Source organism: Mesoplodon densirostris, chromosome 1, assembly GCF_025265405.1.
Source record: "Mesoplodon densirostris isolate mMesDen1 chromosome 1, mMesDen1 primary haplotype, whole genome shotgun sequence".
In the NCBI taxonomy this organism is placed as follows: Eukaryota; Metazoa; Chordata; class Mammalia; order Artiodactyla; family Ziphiidae; genus Mesoplodon; species Mesoplodon densirostris.
Genome location: NC_082661.1, coordinates 16,880,964 through 16,903,024, shown reverse-complemented (window position 1 = coordinate 16,903,024; position 22,061 = coordinate 16,880,964). Strand labels below are relative to the sequence as shown.

Below are 22,061 nucleotides of genomic sequence, written 5' to 3'. Positions count from 1 at the left end.
ACTGGTTTAGTTTGTTTTTCAGGGACTAGTGAATGTAGAGGAGCCACAGAAGGTGGAGCTGGGACCAGCCAAGGGGGTAGTTGCTTAATGCAGCGGTCCCCAACCTTTTTGGCACCAGAGTGGTTTTGTGGAAGACAGTTTTTCCACGGACCCGCATGGAGGGGGATGGTTTCGGGGTGATTCAAGAGCGTTACATTTATTATGCACCTTATTTCTATTATTATTGCATTGTAATATATAATGAAATAATTGTACATAATTGTACATAATGCCGACAGGAGGCGGAGCTCGGGCGGTAATGCGAGCAATGGGGAGCAGCTCTAAATACAGATGAAGCTTCACTCACTTGCCTGCCTGCCGCTCACCTCCCACTGTGCAGTCCGGTTCCTAACTGGTCATGGACGAGTACCGGTCCATGGCCCGGGGGTTGGGGACTCCTGGCCTAATGAACTCCAGGGGGTGCTGCCAATGAGAAGCATGCCCCCCAGAACCTGACATCATTTTTTGGTGTCCTCCTCCTGGTCACCTTACTGGTGGGGGCAAATCCCCCTGAGCCCAACTTCCCTGTGTTGTGTGATTCCTACCCTGCCCCCATCCCCACCTGGCTCCCTCTCCTTTACCTCTTTCCTCGGCAGTGCCCCCCACCCCATCTCACATTCCTTCATCTGCCCCGTTCCTGGCCTGTCCGGCTCCTGGGCTTTGCCCACCCTCACTTTGTGCCCATGGTGCTTACCCAGCACACGTGGAAGTTTATAAGCATCTACGTGTCTGCTTCTTCTGACAGTGGCCACGCACAGTTGGCTTTTCAAATAATCCCTCTAAGTGGCACCTCACTGTCTTCAGAACTCTCATCGGGGTTGGCTTGCTGTTCAGCACCTGGCATGTTACCTGCCCTCAAAGTTCATTTTGAAAATTGTTGTTGGCTGCTCATATGCCATTAGTACAATTTTACTGGGTATCACATAGAAGAAAAAAAATGTATCCACAAGCTTTCTACCCCAAAACTTTTTAGCCCTTGTTCATATTAATTGCATTGAATGAATGTATCAGTGTTTACTGAGAGTTCTATCTCTTTGGATATTTGTTATCACCATCATTCCTCTGAAACAAGTAACATTGAAGGGAGTGTCTTGGTGCACATTTTCCCTTCTCTAAAGTTGTTTTTCCTTTGGATCAATTCCCAGGTGCGATACTATGGAGCCTAAGCACTTTGATGACTCTTAATTCATTTGGCTAAATTGTTTTCCAAAAGGGTTGTACCAATTTACAGTGCCACCACTGGAAAAGCTTTTCCTGATTTAATCTTTCCCCAGTTACATTTAAATGTAAAACTTGATCATCAAAATTTCACATTTAAAAGGGTATCCCATTGTTTGAGTTAAAGTGTTTTGTCACCTGTTTGAAAAATTTCCTTGTGCTTTTCTGTGAATTCTCTTTCTTCTATGAATTGTCTGTTCACGTCCAAGGTTAATGTTTATGGCAAGATGCTACACCCCAGAGGGGCACTCAGTTATCATGCCTACCCAGGGACGAAACTCATCAGAATCACAGGCTCTCTATATCCCCCCATATATTTTTTTAATTTTTCTCTTCAAAATACCCAAATTTAGGGGCTTCCCTGGTGGCGCAGTGGTTGGGAGTCCGCCTGCCGATGCAGGGGACATGGGTTCGTGCCCCGGTCCAGGAGGATCCCACATGCCGCGGAGCGGCTGGGCCCGTGAGCCATGGCCGCTGAGCCTGCGCGTCCGGAGCCTGTGCTCCGCAACGGGACAGGCCACAGCAGTGAGAGGCCCTCATACCACAACAACAACAAAAAAATACCCAAATTTTTTTTTTTTTTTTTTGCGGTACGCGGGCCTCTCACTGTTGTGGCCTCTCCGGTTGCAGAGCACAGGCTCCCGACGCGCAGGCTCAGCGGCCATGGCTCACGGGCCCAGCCGCTCCGCGGCATGTGGGATCTTCCCGGACCGGGGCACGAACCCGTGTTCCCTGCATCGGCAGGCGAACTCTCAACTGCTGCGCCACCAGGGAAGCCCAATACCCAAATTTAAATGCAAAGATACCTGATAGAAGTGGGGCTGTTGGTGGGGGCGGAGGGAATTATTTATGTTATTCATCTGGTAATTTTTAAGATACAATATCATTAAACTTTCACATTCCTGTTTTCTCTCTTGTGACCCGTTTGTTCCGGTCATATAACGTGGAGACTAAGACTCCTCCCCTCTCTGCCTTGTAGTGACTGCTTCTGGTGTTTTCTCTCCTAGTGCCCCCATCCCTCCCTCTTCAGGAAGTCCACGTGAGCAAGGAGACCATTGGGAAGATTTCAGTCGCCAGCAAAAGTAAGCCCACGTTTTACTTAACCCTCCAAACACCTACTTCAGCCTCTGTGTGATGGACTCAAGAGAAGCCATGTTACTCCGGACAGTTTCTGCCCCACTCAGGTCTTCTTTCATGCTGTGGCCAGAGTCATTTTCCCCAAACAGGGGCCTGACCAATTTGCTCTCCTGGGTAAAAACCCTAGGAAGATGTTGCTGAATTTCTTGGCCCGTGCTTCAAGGTCTTCTGTTGTGTGACCACCATCTACGCAACCAGCCTCGTCTGCTGCCATATTCCTTCTCTTCCTCCCTGCTCGTCATCCCCTCCACATGCTCAAGCCACACCCGCCCACTCCTAGGGACCCTGCAGTCCCATCCCTCCCTCTCTGGTGAAATCCCCCTTGCATGCTGCTGCTAGGTGGCGCCTTCTCACTGGTGCTTCTCTGACTTCTGCTCTCTTGCATCTTCCTGGTGAGGTGATAGGGTGTGGACTCTGGAGCCACACCTGTGGACAGCCTCAATTTGATTCCTGGCTCCACCACTTTCTGGTACTCTGGCCTTAGGAAATTCCTGAATTGCCCTGTGCCCTGCTCTCCTTATCTCTCCAATGGGAATGCAGATTGTAAATCTGTTTAGGGGTGGGGGTAGGGGGCTAGAGAGCTGATAGCTAAAGAGTACAGGGTTTCCTTTTGAGGAGATGGAAAATGTTCTAAAATTGATTGTGATGGTGATAAATATATCTGTGAATATACTAAAAACCATTGAAGTGTATACTTGAAATGGGTGACTGGTATGGTATGTGAATATTATCTCAATATAACTGTTGAAAAATAAAGAAATAGTATATCAAGGTGGTTATGAGAATTAAATAAATTAGTACATATAAAGTGTTTAAAGCATCACCTGGCATATAGGAAAGATGCAGTCAGTGCTGGTTATCATTACGTAGACTCCTGGGTAATGCAGCCTTATGAACCAGGGTTCCTGGCTGCGTCCCAGACAAGATTGTGACCTCTGAGGGCAGGAACCAAGGCTCTTGGGTATCCCTCACTGGCCCAGTAGCCCCTCCTCTCATACGGCTCAGTTAGTGTTGTTGAATTAGACTCTTCCATTATTATACAGACTTTCATGAGTTGTGCTCATGGTAGGTGGGTGCTCCCTGCTGCAGAGGAGGGCTGCCTCTGGCCCAGAATATCTCCAGTGTTATTTCCCCCATTGGGCTTAGAGGAGCTTGACCCACCACAAGGTTGTTTCCGCCTCCACTCTGCTTTGGGAGTAAGATCTTTTGGGGACCAGGCTGTAGGGAAGCTGATTGTCACCCATTCTGTCCCCCTCTCCCTTAGTGATGTGGTGCTCGGCTGCGGCGGACGTCCTGTTTCTGATCGATGGCTCTCACAGCATTGGGAAAGGGAGCTTTGAAAGGTCCAAGCACTTTGCCATCACGGTCTGTGATGCTCTGGACATCAACCGCAGGAGGGTGAGTGCAAGTCTCGTTGTCTTTGTGTGAGGGCGTCTTTGGCTGAAAGTGACGGAAATTCTATCTTAAGCCGAAGAGGGCATTTACTGGCTTGTGGAACCAGGAAGACTAAGGAGGTGAATCTTGGTTCTAGGCACGATGGGATCCAGGGACTCAGTCCCTCTCTTTTTCTCCTCCTCTCCATTTTGCTTCCCTCTGTTGGCTTCCTTCCCAGGCAGGTTTTCCTTACATAGCAAAATTGCCCTACATTGTCCCTCAAGGTAGTCACCCAGGAAAAAGAAAGTAGACTTCTTACCCTGTAGAGCTGGCAGAAGTCCCAGGGAGGGCTCTGATTGGACAGGCATAGGTCACATGACAGTCCCTTGACCAATCACAGAAGTCAAAGGGAAGAGCTTGTCTGGCCAAACCTGAGTCATGTGCTTGTCCTCATTCTTGCGGTGGGGATGAACACTTGGATTTCCTACTAGAAAGAGAGGTTGTGTTTGCAGAACAGTGGGAAAGGGAAAGTATGCTGGCAGACAAAAACTATAACTGCCTCTGAAGACTAGTCGTACTATGAAACACAGCTCCTACTCTCTCTGTTCACTTGAAAGGAACAGCTCCTGCCTAATCAATCCAGCCAGTATCTTCATTTCTTGTTCTTCCTTGTTTCAAACAGCAAGTCTTAAATGTCAGCAGTGTCCTAGCTGTGGCTCTTGTTGCTAAAGGGGCATTTTGGAACAACTCAACAGAGAAACAGGCAATGAGTCTATATTTGTATTCGTCTGTATGTGCATGAAGAAGCTCTGGAGGGATTTGTAAGAGGCTAAGAGCAGCGGTTTCCCATTGAGGGAGAGGGTGGGAACTGAGCAGTTGGGGCACAAGTCCAGCGGGAGGCCCATCGGTATAAACGTCTTTATACTTTATGGATTTTGAACCACGTGAAATGACTCAAAAATCAAGTAAATTTAAGGAGGGCATTTTGGTCTGGAAAGCTATAATTACTTGAATTAGGGGCTAGTCACATACAGGTCGAGGAAGGAAGTGGTTTTCCAAGATGACATTCCTGGGTTAATCCTAGAAAAAGCTCTAGGATTTAGGAGCAAAATAATGGCTTTTAACGAGGGCCAGATTTTCTCCAGAATGACATGTCGTTTGCGGAGAGTGAGCACATTACCGTGGACCTCAGGCCGTCTTGCATGGTTATAGCTGACATCATTCCTCCGAGGCATGAACAGCCTGGAAGTTCCAACCGTGAAGTCAACCCATCACAGACCCTCAGAGGGTCAGGGCCAAGGGCAGCTGAATCTCTACCCTCCTACACACAGGGCCTTAATTTTAAAAGGAAGTGATTCTCTATGAAGTTTCACTAATTTTTTCATGGAGGAAGAGCCATAAAGATCAAACACTGTTGACCTTGGCATGGATATAATATGTCCTGAAATGGGTGGCCTAGAGACCCCAGCAGATGGCAAGTTGGAAGGGAAGAGTTGTATGGATTATTAGAGAATGTTTTACAACTGAAGAAACAGGCTCAGAGAGGCTAAGTGACTGCCTAGGGTCACACAGCAATCTTAGAAGAGAACTAAGCTTGGAAGAACTGGTGCTCTTGGCTCTCAGCCCAGGACTTCACATTCTGCTGTCACAATCACGTAGCATGTGGACAGCAGGCAACATGGTGTTGTGTGTATGTGTATCTGTGTATGTGGAAGTGGTGGGTGCTGATGGAATTCAGCATCCTCAAAGAGAGGGTAAGAAAACTATGACAGAAAAACTTGATGGGTGGTGCTGTTGGGAGCAACTATCTCAACACACAGGTCCCCAGATTTCAGGGAATTTAATCTCAGTGTTGCCAAACCACGTCTAGAATGTGGCATTTTTTAGGTTAGATGTTGGCAAACCAGACGGTGCCCACAACAAGAAGACGGAACAGTGAGAGGCCTGGACTTTTCCATGTGAGGGAACCTGATTATCATTTTCATGGGAAAGAGGGTGCCTAGCGGCTCTCTTTTATTAAGAGGACATAGTCTGGGTGTTGAGGGAACTGTATTTGGCTTGTCCTGAGAAAACTTTCTCACAGCAAGACCTGTTGAGCAAAGGAGTTGGGTGTCTATTTCACGAGCAAACGAGAACCTCCACCTCCAAGCTGCTCAGACTCGATGGAATTGCTAGCGAAGGGTTTTTGCATTAGGGTGATTTCAGATGCTTCAGTCTGACTTGTGGCTTCAGGTTTTGTGTGTTTGCTACTGCATTTTGGTGTCATCGTCTTATCTCCATGTACAAGGGATTTGATTTGCACCTAATTTTACTTTCCAGGAAGAAATTTTTTTTTTTTTTTTTTTTTTTTTTGTGGTACGCTGGCCTCTCACTGTTGTGGCCTCTCCCGTTGCAGAGCACAGGCTCCGGACGCACAGGCTCAGCGGCCATGGATCACGGGCCCAGCCGCTCCGCGGCATGTGGGATCCTCCCAGACCGGGGCACGAACCCGTGTCCCCTGCATCGGCAGGTGGACGCTCAACCACTGCGCCACCAGGGAAGCCCCAGGAAGAAATTTTTAAGTAGCTATAAATTAAGGCTTTTTATGGAGGCTCTGTTTTGAGGTGGATTTAAGGTGTTTAAAAAGTCTTTCTCTCAACCCTTAAGCTGAGAAGTTCACTTCCTGGCTCTAATATAATGATTGCAGCAGAGTGATTACAGTGTGGTGAGAAATCTGGTCGGGCTTGCTTCTGAGCATACAGTAAACTGAAGATAAAAGGTAACTATTTTGCTCCCAAACCACCAATTAAATTAAATGCCTTGACTACTGACTCAAGCTGTTTCCATCTTGTTTTGTTTTGAAGTTGGCTCCTTCCTGTTTAATTTAAATAAATACACCCAGCTGTTGGTCTCAAGGGAGTTTTTAAACTAATTCATTCATTCACATGGTTCAAAAAAAAAAACATTCAATGAAAAATATCCCTCCCAGTCACACATTTTCTATTTGCCGGGCCCCGTCCCCCTGCTGTCTTGAGCATCCTTACAGAATCGCTTCATGCAAATATAAGCAATATGAATATATATTCTAATTTTTGCCCTTTTAACACAAAGAGTAGCATGCTATACACACAGTTTTATCCCTTGCCTTTTTCTCTTCACATTATCTTGGAAGTCTTTCCATATCTAGGTAGACAGGTAATATAGGTCTTAATATAGGCATATACACTATATCACTTTTTATAGCTGATTAATGTTCCATTGTAAGGATTTACCAAGGTTTAGTTAACCAGCCCTTATTGATGGACATCCACTATTACAAATATATTGTGAGCTTGTAAATATGTCATTTCACACATGTAGAAGTATATAGCTGTAGGATAAATTCCCGATAGCCCCATGCATTAGTAATTTTCAATAAATATTGACAAATTGCTCTCTATGGATGCCATCACATTTATGTTCTTATAGCAGAGTTTGAGAATACTGGTTTCCCCCTGCAAACATTGTATCTGGCTTTTTGCTACATCTCAGTGCAACACAATCAAGCATCTTTTCTTATTAAAGAGCCATTTTGTATTTCCTGTTCTGTGATCTCTGTTCATAGTCTTGGCCCATTTTTCTGTTGGATTGTTGGTCTTTACACATATCAATTCCTAGACACTCTCTATATATTGGGGAAACTAACCTTTTGTCTCTGACGTGAGTTGCAAATAACTTTTCATTTGTCTTCATTCTTTGGTTGTGTTATGATATGTTTTGCCCTGTAGAAGTTTTCTTCATGTACTCGATTTATCAGTTTTCCTTTACAACTTCTGGATTGCAAGTCTTTTCTACTTTGAAGTTATGAAGGAATTCTCCCAAGTTTTCTAGAACTTTTATGGTTACATTTTTGACATTTAAATCTTGAATCCATTTGCAGTTTATCCTTTATTATTTTGCAGATGGCTATCCAGTTGTCCCAATATCACTTACTGACTGTACCATCTTTTCCCAATGGTTTGAGATGCTCCCTTTATCCCATGCTAAATCCAGGGAAGATTTTAAACAGGGTGCTTTTCAGAAACTCCTTCCTGGGGTTCTCTACTACTCTGCTTTCCGGTGTCCCTCTCCCTCACATGCCCACCCAAGACTTAAATTTCTTCCTACTTAAGATTCCCAACAGCTCCTCCTCAGAACTTCCTGTGGGAGGAAGCTCCAATGGGCTGTGCTCCCTGGGAGCAGGTGCAGCCGGCCTGGTGTGGCCAAGTGCTTTGATCAGCTCCCAAGCGCCAGGCCTGTTAAGGGATCAGCAGTGAAGGAACTCACAGAGCAGGAGAAAATCAGCGTCGTCGTTGTTTAAATATGAATCACTTGACCCATTTGCAATCTTGGCCAGAATCGGGGTTAATTGTGAGAATAGTAACTGAGAATGTAGTTTCTCCAGGAGTTTAGAGAGCCAGTGACTTAGGTGCAGGGGTTAGGCCCTCAAGAGGAAGCTTAAATGTTTAAACCCTTCTCTGCTTGACACACACGAATCTTAAGGATCCAGGGAGTGACTTTACTCGGTTTCCTTTCTCCGGTTTTGCAAGGCATTGGATTTTCTCCCACGGCCTTCTGAATGAGGATGCCAAATCAGGACTCACCTGTGGCTCTCACAACCTCCACTACAGAGGAACTTCAGCTCCAATAGCGCTCCTCTCCGATTAGGGAGCTGCTTGTCCCCCCAGTCTGACTCTGGCTTGGAGATCTGGCCTTTCCCTAGCTTGGCAGGAAGAGGCCTGGAAGAGCGGGCCCCCCAACCAAGGATGGGTGTGTGGTGGCCGTGGATAGCTTCTGTGACACCCCTGGTTGGGGTTTTCGCTGAAGTCATGTGCTGGCTGAGAAGGTGATCGGCGTGACGGGCTTAGTGAAGATCACAGGCACCAAGTCCAAGGCCGTGCTCCTATCTCACGAGCCTTGGGCCAGACCTGTATCCTCTTTATTTTAGTTTCTCCAGCAGTAATGTGGGTGGGAATAGCACCTCTGTGGGTTAAATGTAATAAAGACTTGAGAAGGCTTAAAACAGTGCTTACACCTGGGAGGCAGGAAGTGTGAGCAAGGACGCTAAAGCTCACAGCTCCACCCAGAGAGCTGTTGGAATGGGCGTCGAATTGGTGGTGGCCAGTGTGGAGCACGGGCACATGTGACCGTCTCCTTCCAGCTTGTCCTCTCAGTCTTTGGAACCTTCTTTTAAGGAGATGAGAGAAAGGCCAGCGCTGGTATTTGTGAGTGGGCAGGAGGCAGGGTCGTTAACCTTTCTCGTCCCTTCTTTCCTCATAGGGATGTTCGTGACTTGACCCTGCTCTCGGGCCCCTGGGCCCTCTGTCTCCCACTGCAGGTCAGGGTGGGAGTGGTCCAGTTCAGTTCCGCCCCTCGTCTGGAATTCCCCGTGGATGCATCTTCAACCCAACAGGAAGTGAAGGCAAGGATCAAGAGGATGGTTTTCAAGTAAGTACGATCAGATACTGCCGTGGTTAGGATGAAGCTAGCTGCTCTCAGAATCGTCCCTTGAAGGGTTGGGCCTGCTCTTGACCTCACAGACAGACAGAGGCTGTGGCCCGCCTTCCAAAAGCCCAGCCAGAGCGCAGCGGGTGATAAGAATTCCCTTCTCAAAGCTGCCCCTTATTACATGATAATGTCCCAGGTGGAAACTTAAATGCAAGTTAAAAAAAAAAAGATTTGCTGTTACTGTGTGTGGCTGTCAGCTGGGAGAAAGGGCTAGTGAAGGTGGAGACAGGTTAAGAGCATGAGGTGGTAGGAAGAACCCTGGGTCCTTCTCCCAGTTCTGTCCCTGGTGACCACACAGCCGGGAGAATTCACCATGCTTCTTTTTTTTTTGCAGTACGCGGGCCTCTCACTGTTGTGGCCTCTCCTGTTGCGGAGCACAGGCTCCGGACACGCAGGCTCAGCGGCCATGGCTCATGGGCCCAGCTGCTCCGCAGCATGTGGGATCCTCCCGGACCAGGGCACGAACCCGTGTCCTCTGTATCGGCAGGCGGACTCTCAACCACTGTGCCACCAGGGAAGCCCTCACCATGCTTCTTGGAGCCTCATTTTTGTGATCTCAAAAGAGTAAGTGGTCCTCTGTTACTGAGAGCACTTTAAAAATGATGAATTTCTGTTTGTGTGCTCATACACATATACATCCTATAAATATATATATATATGTAATGAGTCATAATTTTACTCACAAGTCAGCTGATGTGTGTATATGCACATACATATATGTGTATACATATATTTTATGTATAAATATTTTATATATGTGTATTATACACATATACAGTTACATGGATATAAATGTGTGTTATACACATGCATGTATATACATGTACATACACACACACAGTGTTCTTCATAAGCCCTCACAGAGGAATGCCTTTATTTGTCACCTGCCACTCTGATCTCTGGATCTTCTTTGCCCCCTGCTGCCTCTTGCCCTAGCAGACCTGAAGTTCCACTCAAGTCCATGGTCCCAGCCATGTACAGCCGTCACCTCTGCTTGCAAAGGCTCTGAGGTCCTTTAATAGGCCCCGGGCCTCTGTAGGTCCACAGTGCTCTCAATAAGCCAGAATCCCCACACTGGACACAGCAGAAACTCTGGGTGTCCTACAGGTCCCAGAGACCCCCAGTGACTTTTCTTAAAATTTTTATTTTATATTGGACCATAGTTGATTTACAGTGTTGTGTTAGTTTCTGGTGTGCAGAAAAGTGATTCAGTTACACATATACATATATCTATTCTTCCTTAGATTCTTTTCTCATTTAGGTTATTACAGAATACTGAGCACAGTTCCCATGCTATACAGTAGGTCCTTGTTGGTTATCTATTTTAAATAAAGTAGTGTGTATATGTCAATCCCAAACTCCCAATTTATCCCTATCCCCACCTTTCCCCTTTAGTAACCATAAGTTTGTTTTCCACGTCTGAATCTGTTTCTGTTTTATGCATAAGTTCATTTATATCATCATTTCCACTTCCAAATAAGTGATATCATATATTTCTTTTTGTCTGACTTACTTCACTTAGTATGATAATCTCTAAGTCCATCCATGTTGCTACAAATGGCACTATTTCATTCTTTTATGGCAGAGTAACATTCCATTGTGCATATCATATCACCTTTATTCATTCCTCTGTCAATGGACATTTAGGTTGTTTCCATGTCTTGGCTATTGTAAACAGCACTGCAGTGAACATTGGGGAACATGTATCCTTTCGAACCATGGTTTTCTCCTGAAATATGGCCAGGAGTGGCATTGCTGGATCATATGGGAGCTCTATTTTTAGTTTATTTAAGGAACCTCCATTCTGTTTTCCTTAGTGGCTGTACCAATTTACGTTCCCACCAACAGTGTTGGAGGGTTCCCTTTTCTCCACACTCTCCAACATTTATTGTTTGTAGACTTTTTTTTTTTACATCTTTATTGGAGTATAATTGCTTTACAATGGTGTGTTAGTTTCTGCTTTATAACAAAGTGAATCAGTTATACATATGTTCCCATATCTCTTCCCTCTTGCGTCTCCCTCCCTCCCACCCTCCCTATCCCACCCTCTAGGTGGTCACAAACCACCGAGCTGATCTCCCTGTGCTATGAGGCTGCTTCCCACTGGCTATGTGTTTTACATTTGATAGTGTATATATGTCCATGCCACTCTCTCGCTTTGTCACAGCTTACCCTTCCTCCTCCCCATATCCTCAAGTCCATTCTCTAGTAGGTCTGTGTCTTTATTCCTGTCTTACCCCTAGGTTCTTCATGACATTTTTTTTCTTAAATTCCATATATATGTGTTAGCATACAGTATTTGTCTTTCTCTTTCTGATTTACTTCAGTCTGTATGACAGACTCTAGGTCCATCCACCTCATTACAAATAGCTCAATTTCATTTCTTTTTATGGCTGAGTGATATTCCATTGTATATATGTGCCACATCTTCTTTATCCATTCATCCAATGATGGACACTTAGGTTGTTTCCATCTCCGGGCTATTGTAAATAGAGCTGCAATGAACATTTTGGTACATGACTCTTTGAATTATGGTTTTCTCAGGGTATATACCCAGTAGTGGTATTGCTGGGTCATATGGTAGTTCTATTTTTAGTTTTTTAAGGAACCTCCATACTATTCTCCACAGTGGCTGTACCAATTCACATTCCCACGAGCAGTGCAAGAGTGTTCCCTTTTCTCCACACCCTCTCCAGCATTTATTGTTTCTAGATTTTTTGATGATGGCCGTTCTGACTGGTGTGAGATGATATCTCATTGTAGTTTTGACTTGCATTTCTCTAATGATTAATGATGTTGAGCATTCTTTCATGTGTTTGTTGGCAGTCTGTATATCTTCTTTGGAGAAATGTCCATTTAGGTCTTCTGCCCATTTTTGGATTGGGTTTTTTTTTGTTATTGAGCTGCATGAGCTGCTTATAAGTTTTGGAGATTAATCCTTTGTCAGTTGCTTCATTTGCAAATGTTTTCTCCCATTCTGAGGGTTGTCTTTTGGCCTTCTTTATGGTTTCCTTTGCTGTGCAAAAGCTTTGAAGTTTCATTAGGTCCCATTTGTTTATTTTTGGTTTTATTTCCATTTCTCTAGGAGGTGGGTCCAAAAGGATCTTGCTGTGATTTATGTCATAGAGTGTTCTGCCTATGTTTTCCTCTAAGAGTTTGAGAGTTTCTGGCCTTACAGTTAGGTCTTTAATCCATTTTGAGCTTATTTTTGTGTATGGTGTTAGGGAGTGATCTAATCTTATACTTTTACATGTAGCTGTCCAGTTTTCCCAGCACCACTTATTGAAGAGGCTGTCCTTTCTCCACTGTATGTTTCTGCCTCCTTTATCAAAGATAAGGTGACCATATGTGCATGGGTTTATCTCTGGGCTTTCTATCCTGTTCCATTGATCTATATTTCTGTTTTTGTACCAGTACCATACTGTCTTGATTACTGTAGCTTTGTAGTATAGTCTGAAGTCAAAGAGCCTGATTTCTCCAGCTCCGTTTTTCATTCTCAAGATTGCTTTGGCTATTCGAGGTCTTTTGTGTTTCCATACAAATTGTGAAATTTTTTGTTCTAGTTCTGTGAAAAATGCCAGTGGTAGTTTGATAGGGATTGCATTGAATCTGTTGATTGCTTTGGGTAGTAGAATCATTTTCACAATGTTGATTCTTCCAATCCAAGAACATGGTATATCTCTCCATCTGTTTGTATCATGTTTAATTTCTTTCATCAGTGTCTTATAATTTACTGCATACAGCTCTTTTGTCTCCTTAGGTAGGTTTATTTCTAGATATTTTATTCTTCTTGTTGCAGTGGTAAATGGGAGTGTTTTCTTGATTTCACTTTCAGATTTTTCATCATTAGTGTATAGGAATGCCAGATATTTCTGTGCATTTATTTTGTATCCTGCTACTTTACCAAATTCATTGATTAGCTCTAATAGTTTTCTGGTAGCATCTTTAGGATTCTCTATGTATAGTACCATGTCATCTGCAAACAGTGACACCTTTACTTCTTCTTTTCCGATTAGGATTCCTTTTATTTCCTTTTCTTCTCTGATTGCTGTGGCTGAAACTTGCAAAACTACGTTGAATAAGAGTGGTGAGAGTGGGCATCCTTGTCTTGTTCCTGATCTTAGTGGAAATGCTTTCAGTTTTTCACCACTGAGGACGATGTTGGCTGTGGGTTTGTCATATATGGCCTTTATTATGTTGAGGAAAGTTCCCTCTACGCCTACTTTCTGCAGGGTTTTTATCATAAATGGGTGTTGAATTTTGTCAAAAGCTTTCTCTGCATCTATTGAGATGATCATATGGTTTTTCTCCTTCAATTTGTTAATATGGTGTATCACGTTGATTGATTTGCGTATATTGAAGAATCCATGCATTCCTGGAATAAACCCCACTTGATCATGGTGTATGATCCTTTTAATGTGCTGTTGGATTCTGTTTGCTAGTATTTTGTTGAGGATTTTTGCATCTATGTTCATCAGTGATATTGGCCTGTAGTTTTCTTTCTTTGTGACATCCTTGTCTGGTTTTGGTATCAAGGTGATGTTGGCCTCATAGAATGAGTTTGGGAGTGTTCCTCCCTCTGCTATATTTTGGAAGAGTTTGAGAAGGATAGGTGTTAGCTCTTCTCTAAATGCTTGATAGAATTCGCCTGTGAAGCCATCTGGTCCTGGGCTTTTGTTTGTTGGAAGATTTTTAATCACAGTTTCAATTTCAGTGCTTGTGATTGGTCTGTTCATATTTTCTATTTCTTCCTGATTCAGTCTTGGCAGGTTGTGCATTTCTAAGAATTTGTCCATTTCTTCCAGGTTGTCCATTTTATTGGCATAGAGTTGCTTATAGTAATCTCTCATGACCTTTTGTATTTCTGCAGTGTCAGTTGTTACTTCTCCTTTTTCATTTCTAATTCTATTGATTTGAGTCTTCTCCCTTTTTTTCTTGATGAGTCTGGCTAATGGTTTATCAATTTTGTTTATCTTCTCAAAGAACCAGCTTTTAGTTTTATTGATCTTTGCTATCGTTTCCTTCATTTCTTTTTCATTTATTTCTGATCTGATTTTTATGATTTCTTTCCTTCTGCTAACTTTGGGATGTTTTTGTTCTTCTTTCTCTAATTGCTTTAGGTGCAAGGTTAGGTTGTTTATTCGAGATATTTCCTGTTTCTTAAGGTGGGATTGTATGGCCATAAACTTCCCTCTTAGAACTGCTTTTGCTGCGTCCCATAGGTTTTGGGTCGTTGTGTCTCCATTGTCATTTGTTTCTAGGTATTTTTTAATTTCCTCTTTGATTTCTTCAGTGATCACTTCATTATTGAGTAGTGTATTGTTTAGCCTCTATGTGTTTGTATTTTTTACAGCCCTTTTCCTGTAATTGATATCTAGTCTCATAGCATTGTGGTCGGAAAAGATACTTGATACAATTTCAATTTTCTTAAATTTACCAAGGCTTGATTTGTGACCCAAGATATGATCTATCCTGGATAATGTTCCATGAGTACTTGAGAAAAATGTGTATTCTGTTGTTTTTGGAGGGAATGTCCTATAAATATCAATTAAGTCCATCTTGTTTAATGTATTATTTAAAGCTTGTGTTTCCTTATTTATTTTCATTTTGGATGATCTGTCCATTGGTGAAAGTGGGGTGTTAAAGTCCCCTACTATGAATGTGTTACTGTCGACTTCCACTTTTATGGCTGTTAGTATTTGCCTTATGTACTGAGGTGCTCCTATGTTGGGTGCATAAATATTTACAATTGTTATATCTTCTTCTTGGATTGATCCCTTGATCATTATGTAGTGTCCTTCTTTGTCTCTTCTAATAGTCTTTATTTTAAAGTCTATTTTGTCTGATATGAGAATTGCTACTCCAGCTTTCTTTTGGTTTCCATTTGCATGGAATATCTTTTTCCATCCCCTTACTTTCAGTCTGTATGTGTCTCTAGGTCTGAAGAGGGTCTCTTGTAGACAGCATATATATGGGTCTTGTTTTTGTATCCATTCAGCCAATCTGTGTCTTTTGGTGGGAGCATTTAGTCCACTTACATTTAAGGTAATTATCGATATGTATGTTACTATTCCCATTTTCTTAATTGTTTTGGGTTCGTTATTGTAGGTCTTTTCCTTCTGTTGTGTTTTTTGCCTAGAGAAGTTCCTTTAGCATTTGTTGTAAAGCTGGTTTGGTGGTGCTGAACTCTCTCAGCTTTTGCTTGTCTGTGAAGGTTTTAATTTCTCCATCAAATCTGAATGAGATCCTTGCTGGGTAGAGTAATCTTGGTTGCAGGTTTTTCTCCTTCATCACTTTAAATATGTCCTGCCAGTCCCTTCTAGCTTGCAGAGTTTCTGCTGAAAGATCAGCTGTTAACCTTATGGGGGGGATTCCCTTGTGTGTTATTTGTTGTTTTTCCCTTGCTGCTTTTAATATGTTTTCTTTGTATTTAATTTTTGACAGTTTGATTAATATGTGTCTTGGCGTATTTCTCCTTGGATTTATTCTGTATGGGACTCTCTGTGCCTCCTGGACTTGATTAACTATTTCCTTTCCCATATTAAGGAAGTTTTCAACTATAATCTCTTCAAATATTTTCTCAGTCCCTTTCTTTTTCTCTTCTTCTTCTGGAACCCCTCTAATTCGAATGTTGGTGCGTTTAGTGTTGTCCCAGAGGTCTCTGAGACTGTCCTCTGTTCTTTTCATTCTTTTTTCTTTATTCTGCTCTGCAGTAGTTATTTCCACTATTTTATCTTCCAGGTCACTTATCCGTTCTTCTGTCTCAGTTATTCTGCTATTGATCCCATCTAGAGTATTTTAAATTTCATTTATTGTGTTATTCATCGTTGTTTGTTTCATCTTTAGTTCTTCTAGCTCCTTGTTAAATGTTTCTTGCATTTTGTCTATTCTATTTCCAAGATTTTGGATCATCTTTACTATCATTATTCTGAATTCTTTTTCAGGTAGACTGCCTATTTCCTCTTCATTTGTTAGGTCTGGTGGGTTTTTATCTTGCTCCTTCTCCTGCTGTGTGTTTTTCTGTCTTCTCATTTTGCTTATCTTACTGTATTTGGGGTCTCCTTTACACAGGCTGCAGGTTAGTAGTTTCCGTTGTTTTTGGTGTCTGTCCCCAGTGGCTAAAGTTGGTTCAGTAGGTTGTGTAGGCTTCCTGGTGTAGGGGACTAGTGCCTGTGTTCTGGTGGATGAGGCTGGATCTTGTCTTTCTGGTGGGTAGGTCCACATCTGGTTGTGTGTTTGGGGGTGTCTGTGGACTTATTATGATTTTAGGCAGCCTCTCTGCTAATGGGTGGGGTTGTGTTCCTGTCTTGCTAGTTGTTTGGCACAGGGTGTCCAGCACTGTAGCTTGCTGGTCGTTGAGTGAAGCTGGGTGCTGGTGTTGAGATGGAGATCTCTGGGAGATTTTCGCCATTTGATATTATGTGGAGCTGGGAGGTCTCTTGTGGACCAGTGGCTTGAAGTTGGCTCTCCCACCTCAGAGGCACAGCACTGACTCCTGGCTGGAGCACCAAGAGCCTTTCATGAACACGGCTCAGAATAAAAGAAAAAGAAAGAGAGAGAGAGAGGGAGGGAGGGAGGGAGGAAAGAAGGAAGGAAAGAAGGAAAGAAGGAAAGAAAGAAGATAAAGTAAAATATAGTAAGATAAAATAAAATAAAGTTATTAAAATAAAAATAATTATTAAGAAAAAACATTTTTTAAAAAGAAAAACAAAACAAAAAACAAACAAAAAAACGGACGGATAGAACCCTAAGACAAATGGTGGAAGCAAAGCTATACAGACAAATACTCACACAGAAGCATACACATACACACTCACAAAAAGAGGAAAAGGGAGAAAAACCATAAATCTTGCTCTCAAAGTCCACCTCCTCAATTTGGGATGATTCGTTGTCTATTCATGTATTTCACAGATGCAGGGTACATCAATTTGGTTGATTGTGGAGCTTTAATCCCCTGCTTCTGAGGCTGCTGGGAGGGATTTCCCTTTGTCTTCTTTGTTCTCACAGCTCCCGGGTCTCAGCTTTGGATTTGGCCCCACCTCTGCGTGTAGGTCGCTGGAGGGCATCTGTTCTTTGCTCAGACAGGATGGGGTTAAAGGAGCAGCTGCTTCAGCGACCCCGACTCACTCAGGCCGGGGAGGGGTACGGAGTGTTGGGGAGCCTGCGGTGGCAGAGGCCAGCGTTATGTTGCACCAGCCTGAGGCACACCGTGCGCTCTCCCGGAGAAGTTGTCCCTGGATCCCGGGACCCTGGCAGTGGCGGGCTGCACAGGCTCCCGGGAGCGGAGGTGTGGATAGTGACCTGTGCTCGCACACAGGCTTCTTGGTGGCGGCAGCAGCAGCCTTAGCGTCTCATGCCCGTCTCTGGGGTCCGCGCTTTTAGCCTCTGTTTGTAGACTTTTTGATGATGGCCATTCTGACTGGTGTGAGGTGATATCTCATTGTACTTTCGATTTGCATTTCTCTAATAATTGGCAATGTTAAACATCTTTTCTTGTGCCTGTTGGCCATCTGTATGTCTTCTTTGGAGAAATGTCTATTTAGGTCTTCTGTCCATTTTTTGATTGGGTTGTTTGTTTTTCTGATATTGAGCTGCGTCAGCTTTTTGTAAATTTTGAAGGTTAATCCCTTGTTGTTTGCATCATTTGCAAATATTTCCTCTCATTCTGTGGGCTGTATTTTCGCTTTATGATTTCCTTTGCTGCACAAAAGCTTTTGAGTTTAATTAGGTCCCATTTGTTTATTTTTGTTTTTATTTCCATTACTCTAGGAGATGGCTCAAAAAAGGTATTGCTGTGATTCATGTCAAAGGGTGTTCTGCCTTTGTTTTCCTCTAAGAGTTTTATAGTATCCAGTCTTACGTTTATGTCTGTAATCCATTTTGAATTTATTTTTGTGTATGGTGTTAGAGAATGTTCTAATTTCATTGTTTTACATGTAGCTGTCCAGTTTTCCCAGCACCATTTATTGAAGAGACTGTATTTTCTTCATTGTATAGTCTTCCTCCTTTGTCATAGATTAATTGACCATAGGTTTATTTCTGGGCTTTCTATCCTGTTCCATTGATCGATATCTCTGTTTTTGTGCCAGTATCACACTGTTTTAATTACTGTAGCTTTGTAGTATAGCCTGAAGTCAGGGAACCTGATTCGTCCAGTGTCGTTTTTGTTTCTTAAGATTGCTTTGGCTATTTGGGGTCCATACAAATTAAAAATTTTTTTGTTCTAGTTCTGTGAAAAATGCCATTGGTAATTTGATAGGGATTGCATTGAATCTGTAGCATGCTTGTGATAGTACAGACATTTTGACAATATTGATTCTTCGAATCCAAGAACATGGTATATATTTCCATCTCTTTGTGTCAGCTTCAATTTCTTTCATCAGCGTCACATAGTTTTTGGAGTACAGGTCTTTTGCCTCCTTAGGTAGGTTTACCTAGGTATTTTATTCTTTTTGATGCAATGATAAATGGGATTGTTTCTTTAATTTCTCTTTCTGATCTTTTGTTGTTAGTGTATAGAAATACAACAGATTTCTGTGTATTAATTTTGTATCCTGAAACTTTACTGAATTCATTGATGAGCTCTAGTAGTTTTCTTTTAGGATTTTCTATGTATAGTATCATGTCATCTGAAAATGGTGACAGTTTTACTTCTTTTCCAATTTGAATTCATTTTATTTCTTCTTCTTCTCTGATTGCCATGGCTAGGACTTCCAAAACTATGTTGAATAAAAGTGGCGAGAGTGGACATCCTTGTCTTGTTCCTGATCTTAGAGGAAATGCTTTCAGATTTTCACCATTGAGTATGATGTTGGCTGTAGTTTTGTCATATATGGCCTTTATTATGTTGAGTTAAGTTCCCTCTATGCCCACTTTCTGGAGAGTTTCCATCATAAATGGGTATTGAATTTTGTCAGAAGCTTTTTCTGCATCTATTTAGATGATCATATGGTTTTTATTCTTCAGTTTGTTAATGGGGTATATCACAGTGATTGATTTGCAGATATCGAAAAATCCTTGCATCCCTGGGGATATACCTTGCATCCCTGAGATATACCACAATCCTTGCATCATGGTATATGATCCTTTTAGTATATTGTTGGATTCGGTTTGCTAGTATTTTGTAGAGGATTTTTGTGTCTGTGTTCATCAGTGATATTGGCCTGTAATTTTCTTTTTTTGTGGTATCTTTCTCTGGTTTTGGTATCAAGGTGATGGTGGCCTCATAGAATGAGTTTGGGAGTGTTCCTTCCTCTGCAATCTTTTGGAAGAGTTTCAGAAGGATAGATGTTAACTCTTCTCTAAATGTTTGATAGAATTCACCTGTGAAGCCGTTTGGTCCTGGACTTTTGTTTGTTGGGAGTTTTTTAATCACAGTTTCAATTTCAGTACTTGTGATTGGTCTGTTCATATTTCTTATTTCTTCCTGGTTCAGTCTTGGGAGATTGTATCTTTCTAAAATTTGTCCATTTCTTCTAGGTTGTCCATTTTATTGGCATAGAGTTGCTTGTAGTAGTCTCTTATGATCCTTTGTATTTCTTTGGTGTCAGTTGTAACTTCTTCATTTCTAATTTTATTGATTTGAGCCTGCTCCCTTTTTTTCTTGATGAGTCTGGCTAAAGGTTTATCAATTTTGCTTATCTTTGCAAAGAACCAGCATTTTGTTTCACTGATCTTTTCTATCACTTTCTTTGTCTCAATTTCATTTATTTCTGCTCTAATCTTTATGATTATTTCTTTCCTTCTAATGACTTTGGGTTTTGTTTGTTCTTCTTTCTCTAATTGCTTTAGGTGTAAGGTTAGGTTATTTATTGGGGATTTTTCTTGTTTCCTGAGGTAAGATTGTATTGCTATAAACTTCCCTCTTAGAACTGCTTTTGCTGCATCCCATAGGTTTTGGATCATCATACTTTCATTTTCATTTGTCTCTAGGTATTTTTGGATTTCCTCTTTGATCTCTTCATTGATCCATTGGTTGTTTAGTAGCGTATTGTTTAACCTCCACGTGTTTGTGTTTTTTTACAGTTTTTTTCTTGTAGTTTATTTCTATTCTCATCGCGTTGTGGTCAGAAAAGATGCTTGACATGATTTCAGTTTTCTTAAATTTACCGAAGTTTGCTTTGTAGCCTAGCATGTGATCAGTCCTGGAAAATGTTCCATGTGCACTTGAAACGAATGTGTATTCTGCTGCTTTTGGACAGGATGCTCTATAAATATCAGTTAAGTCCGTCTGGTCTAATGTGTTATTTAAGGCCCGTGTCTCCTTATTGATTTTCTGTCTGGATGATCTGCCCATTGATGAAAGTGGTGTGTTAAAGCCCCCCCCCCATTATTGTGTTACTGTTGATTTCTCCTTTTATGGCTGTTAGTATTTGCCTTATATATTGAGGTGCTCCTGTGTTGGGTGCATATATATTTACAATTGTTATATCTTCTTCTTGGATTGATCCCTTGATCATTATGTAGTATCCTTCTTTATCTCTTATAACAGTCTATTTTAAAGTCTGTTTTGTCTGATCTGAGTATTGCTAATCTAACTGTCTTTTGATTTCCATTTGCATGGAATACCTTTTTCCATTTACTCACTTTCAGCCTGTATGTATCCCTAGATCTTAAGTGGGTCTGTTGTAGACAGCCTATACATGGGTCTTGTTTTTGTATCCATTTCAGCCAGTCTGTGTCTTTTGTTTGGAGCATTTAATCTGTTTATGTTTAAGGTAATTACCCCCACCTCTGATACCAGCAGGTAGGTCTGGCCCAGGCTCTTATGAGGTCACTGCTTTTTCCCCTGGGTCCTGGTGTGCACAAGACCTTGTGTGTGTCCTCCAAGAGTGGAGTTTCTGTTACCCCAGTCCTGTGGAGCTCCTGTGATCAAACCCTGCTGGCCTTCAAAGCCAGATGCTCTGGGTGCTCCTCCTCCTGATGCCAGACCTGCAGGCCGGGGAGCCTGACGTGGGGCTCAGAACCTTCACTCCTATAGGAGAACCTCTGAGATATAATTATTTTCCAGTTTGTGGGTTGCCCACCCAGCGGGTATGGGATTTGATTTTATCACAGTTGTGCCCCTCCTACCATCTTGTTGTGGCTTCTTCTTTGTCTTTGCATGTAGTATATCTTTTTTGGTAAGTTCCAGCAGTTTTTTGTCGATGGTTGTTCAGCAGTTAGTTGTAATTTTGGTGTTTTCATGAGGGGGTGAGCTCACGTCCTTCTAACCAGCCATCTTGTTACTGCCCCCATCCCCAGTGACTTCATCTTAGGTTGTTTATCCCAGCCCTTTCCTCTGACCTTGGGTGCAGAATGAGCAGCAAGTCAAATACAAGAAAGTTCAAAGGAAAAAGCACGTTAATATGTTTTTTAAAAGTGATATTAGTGTACATTGACCTTTCCATGTTCCCTTGGAGCCTTCTACCCTTGGGGCCTCCACGAATGGTTCCCGTAGAGAACAGTGGCATCCTCACTTCTGTATCTTGGGCCCAGACACACTGAGCAGTACTTGTCAAAGTGAGGTCTTTGGTCAGATGGTCTGAGTCAGAATTGCTTAGGGAGTATGTTAAAGTGCAGGTGCCTGGGTTGTCTCCAGACCTGCTAAATCACTCTGGGCAGTGATACCTCGAATCGACACTTTTAAAAGGTCTCTTCCTGGGCTTCCCTGGTGGTGCAGTGGTTGAGAGTCCGCCTGCTGATGCAGGGGACACGGGTTCGTGTCCCGGTCTGGGAAGATCCCACATGCCGTGGAGCGGCTGGGCCCGTGAGCCATGGCCACTGAGCCTGCGCATCCGGAGCCTGTG

At 42.6% G+C, this 22,061-nt stretch overlaps 1 protein-coding gene across 1 annotated transcript in view; it reads left to right on the top strand.

The window, feature by feature from the left end:
• The window catches only part of VWA2 (von Willebrand factor A domain containing 2), a 45,209-nt gene that overhangs the window by 3,010 nt on the left and 20,138 nt on the right, over positions 1-22,061 (top strand). The window contains 3 exon segments of the mRNA XM_060095550.1: positions 2,265-2,339; positions 3,659-3,792; positions 9,104-9,213. Of these exon segments, the coding sequence (XP_059951533.1) occupies positions 2,265-2,339; positions 3,659-3,792; positions 9,104-9,213 (319 nt within the window).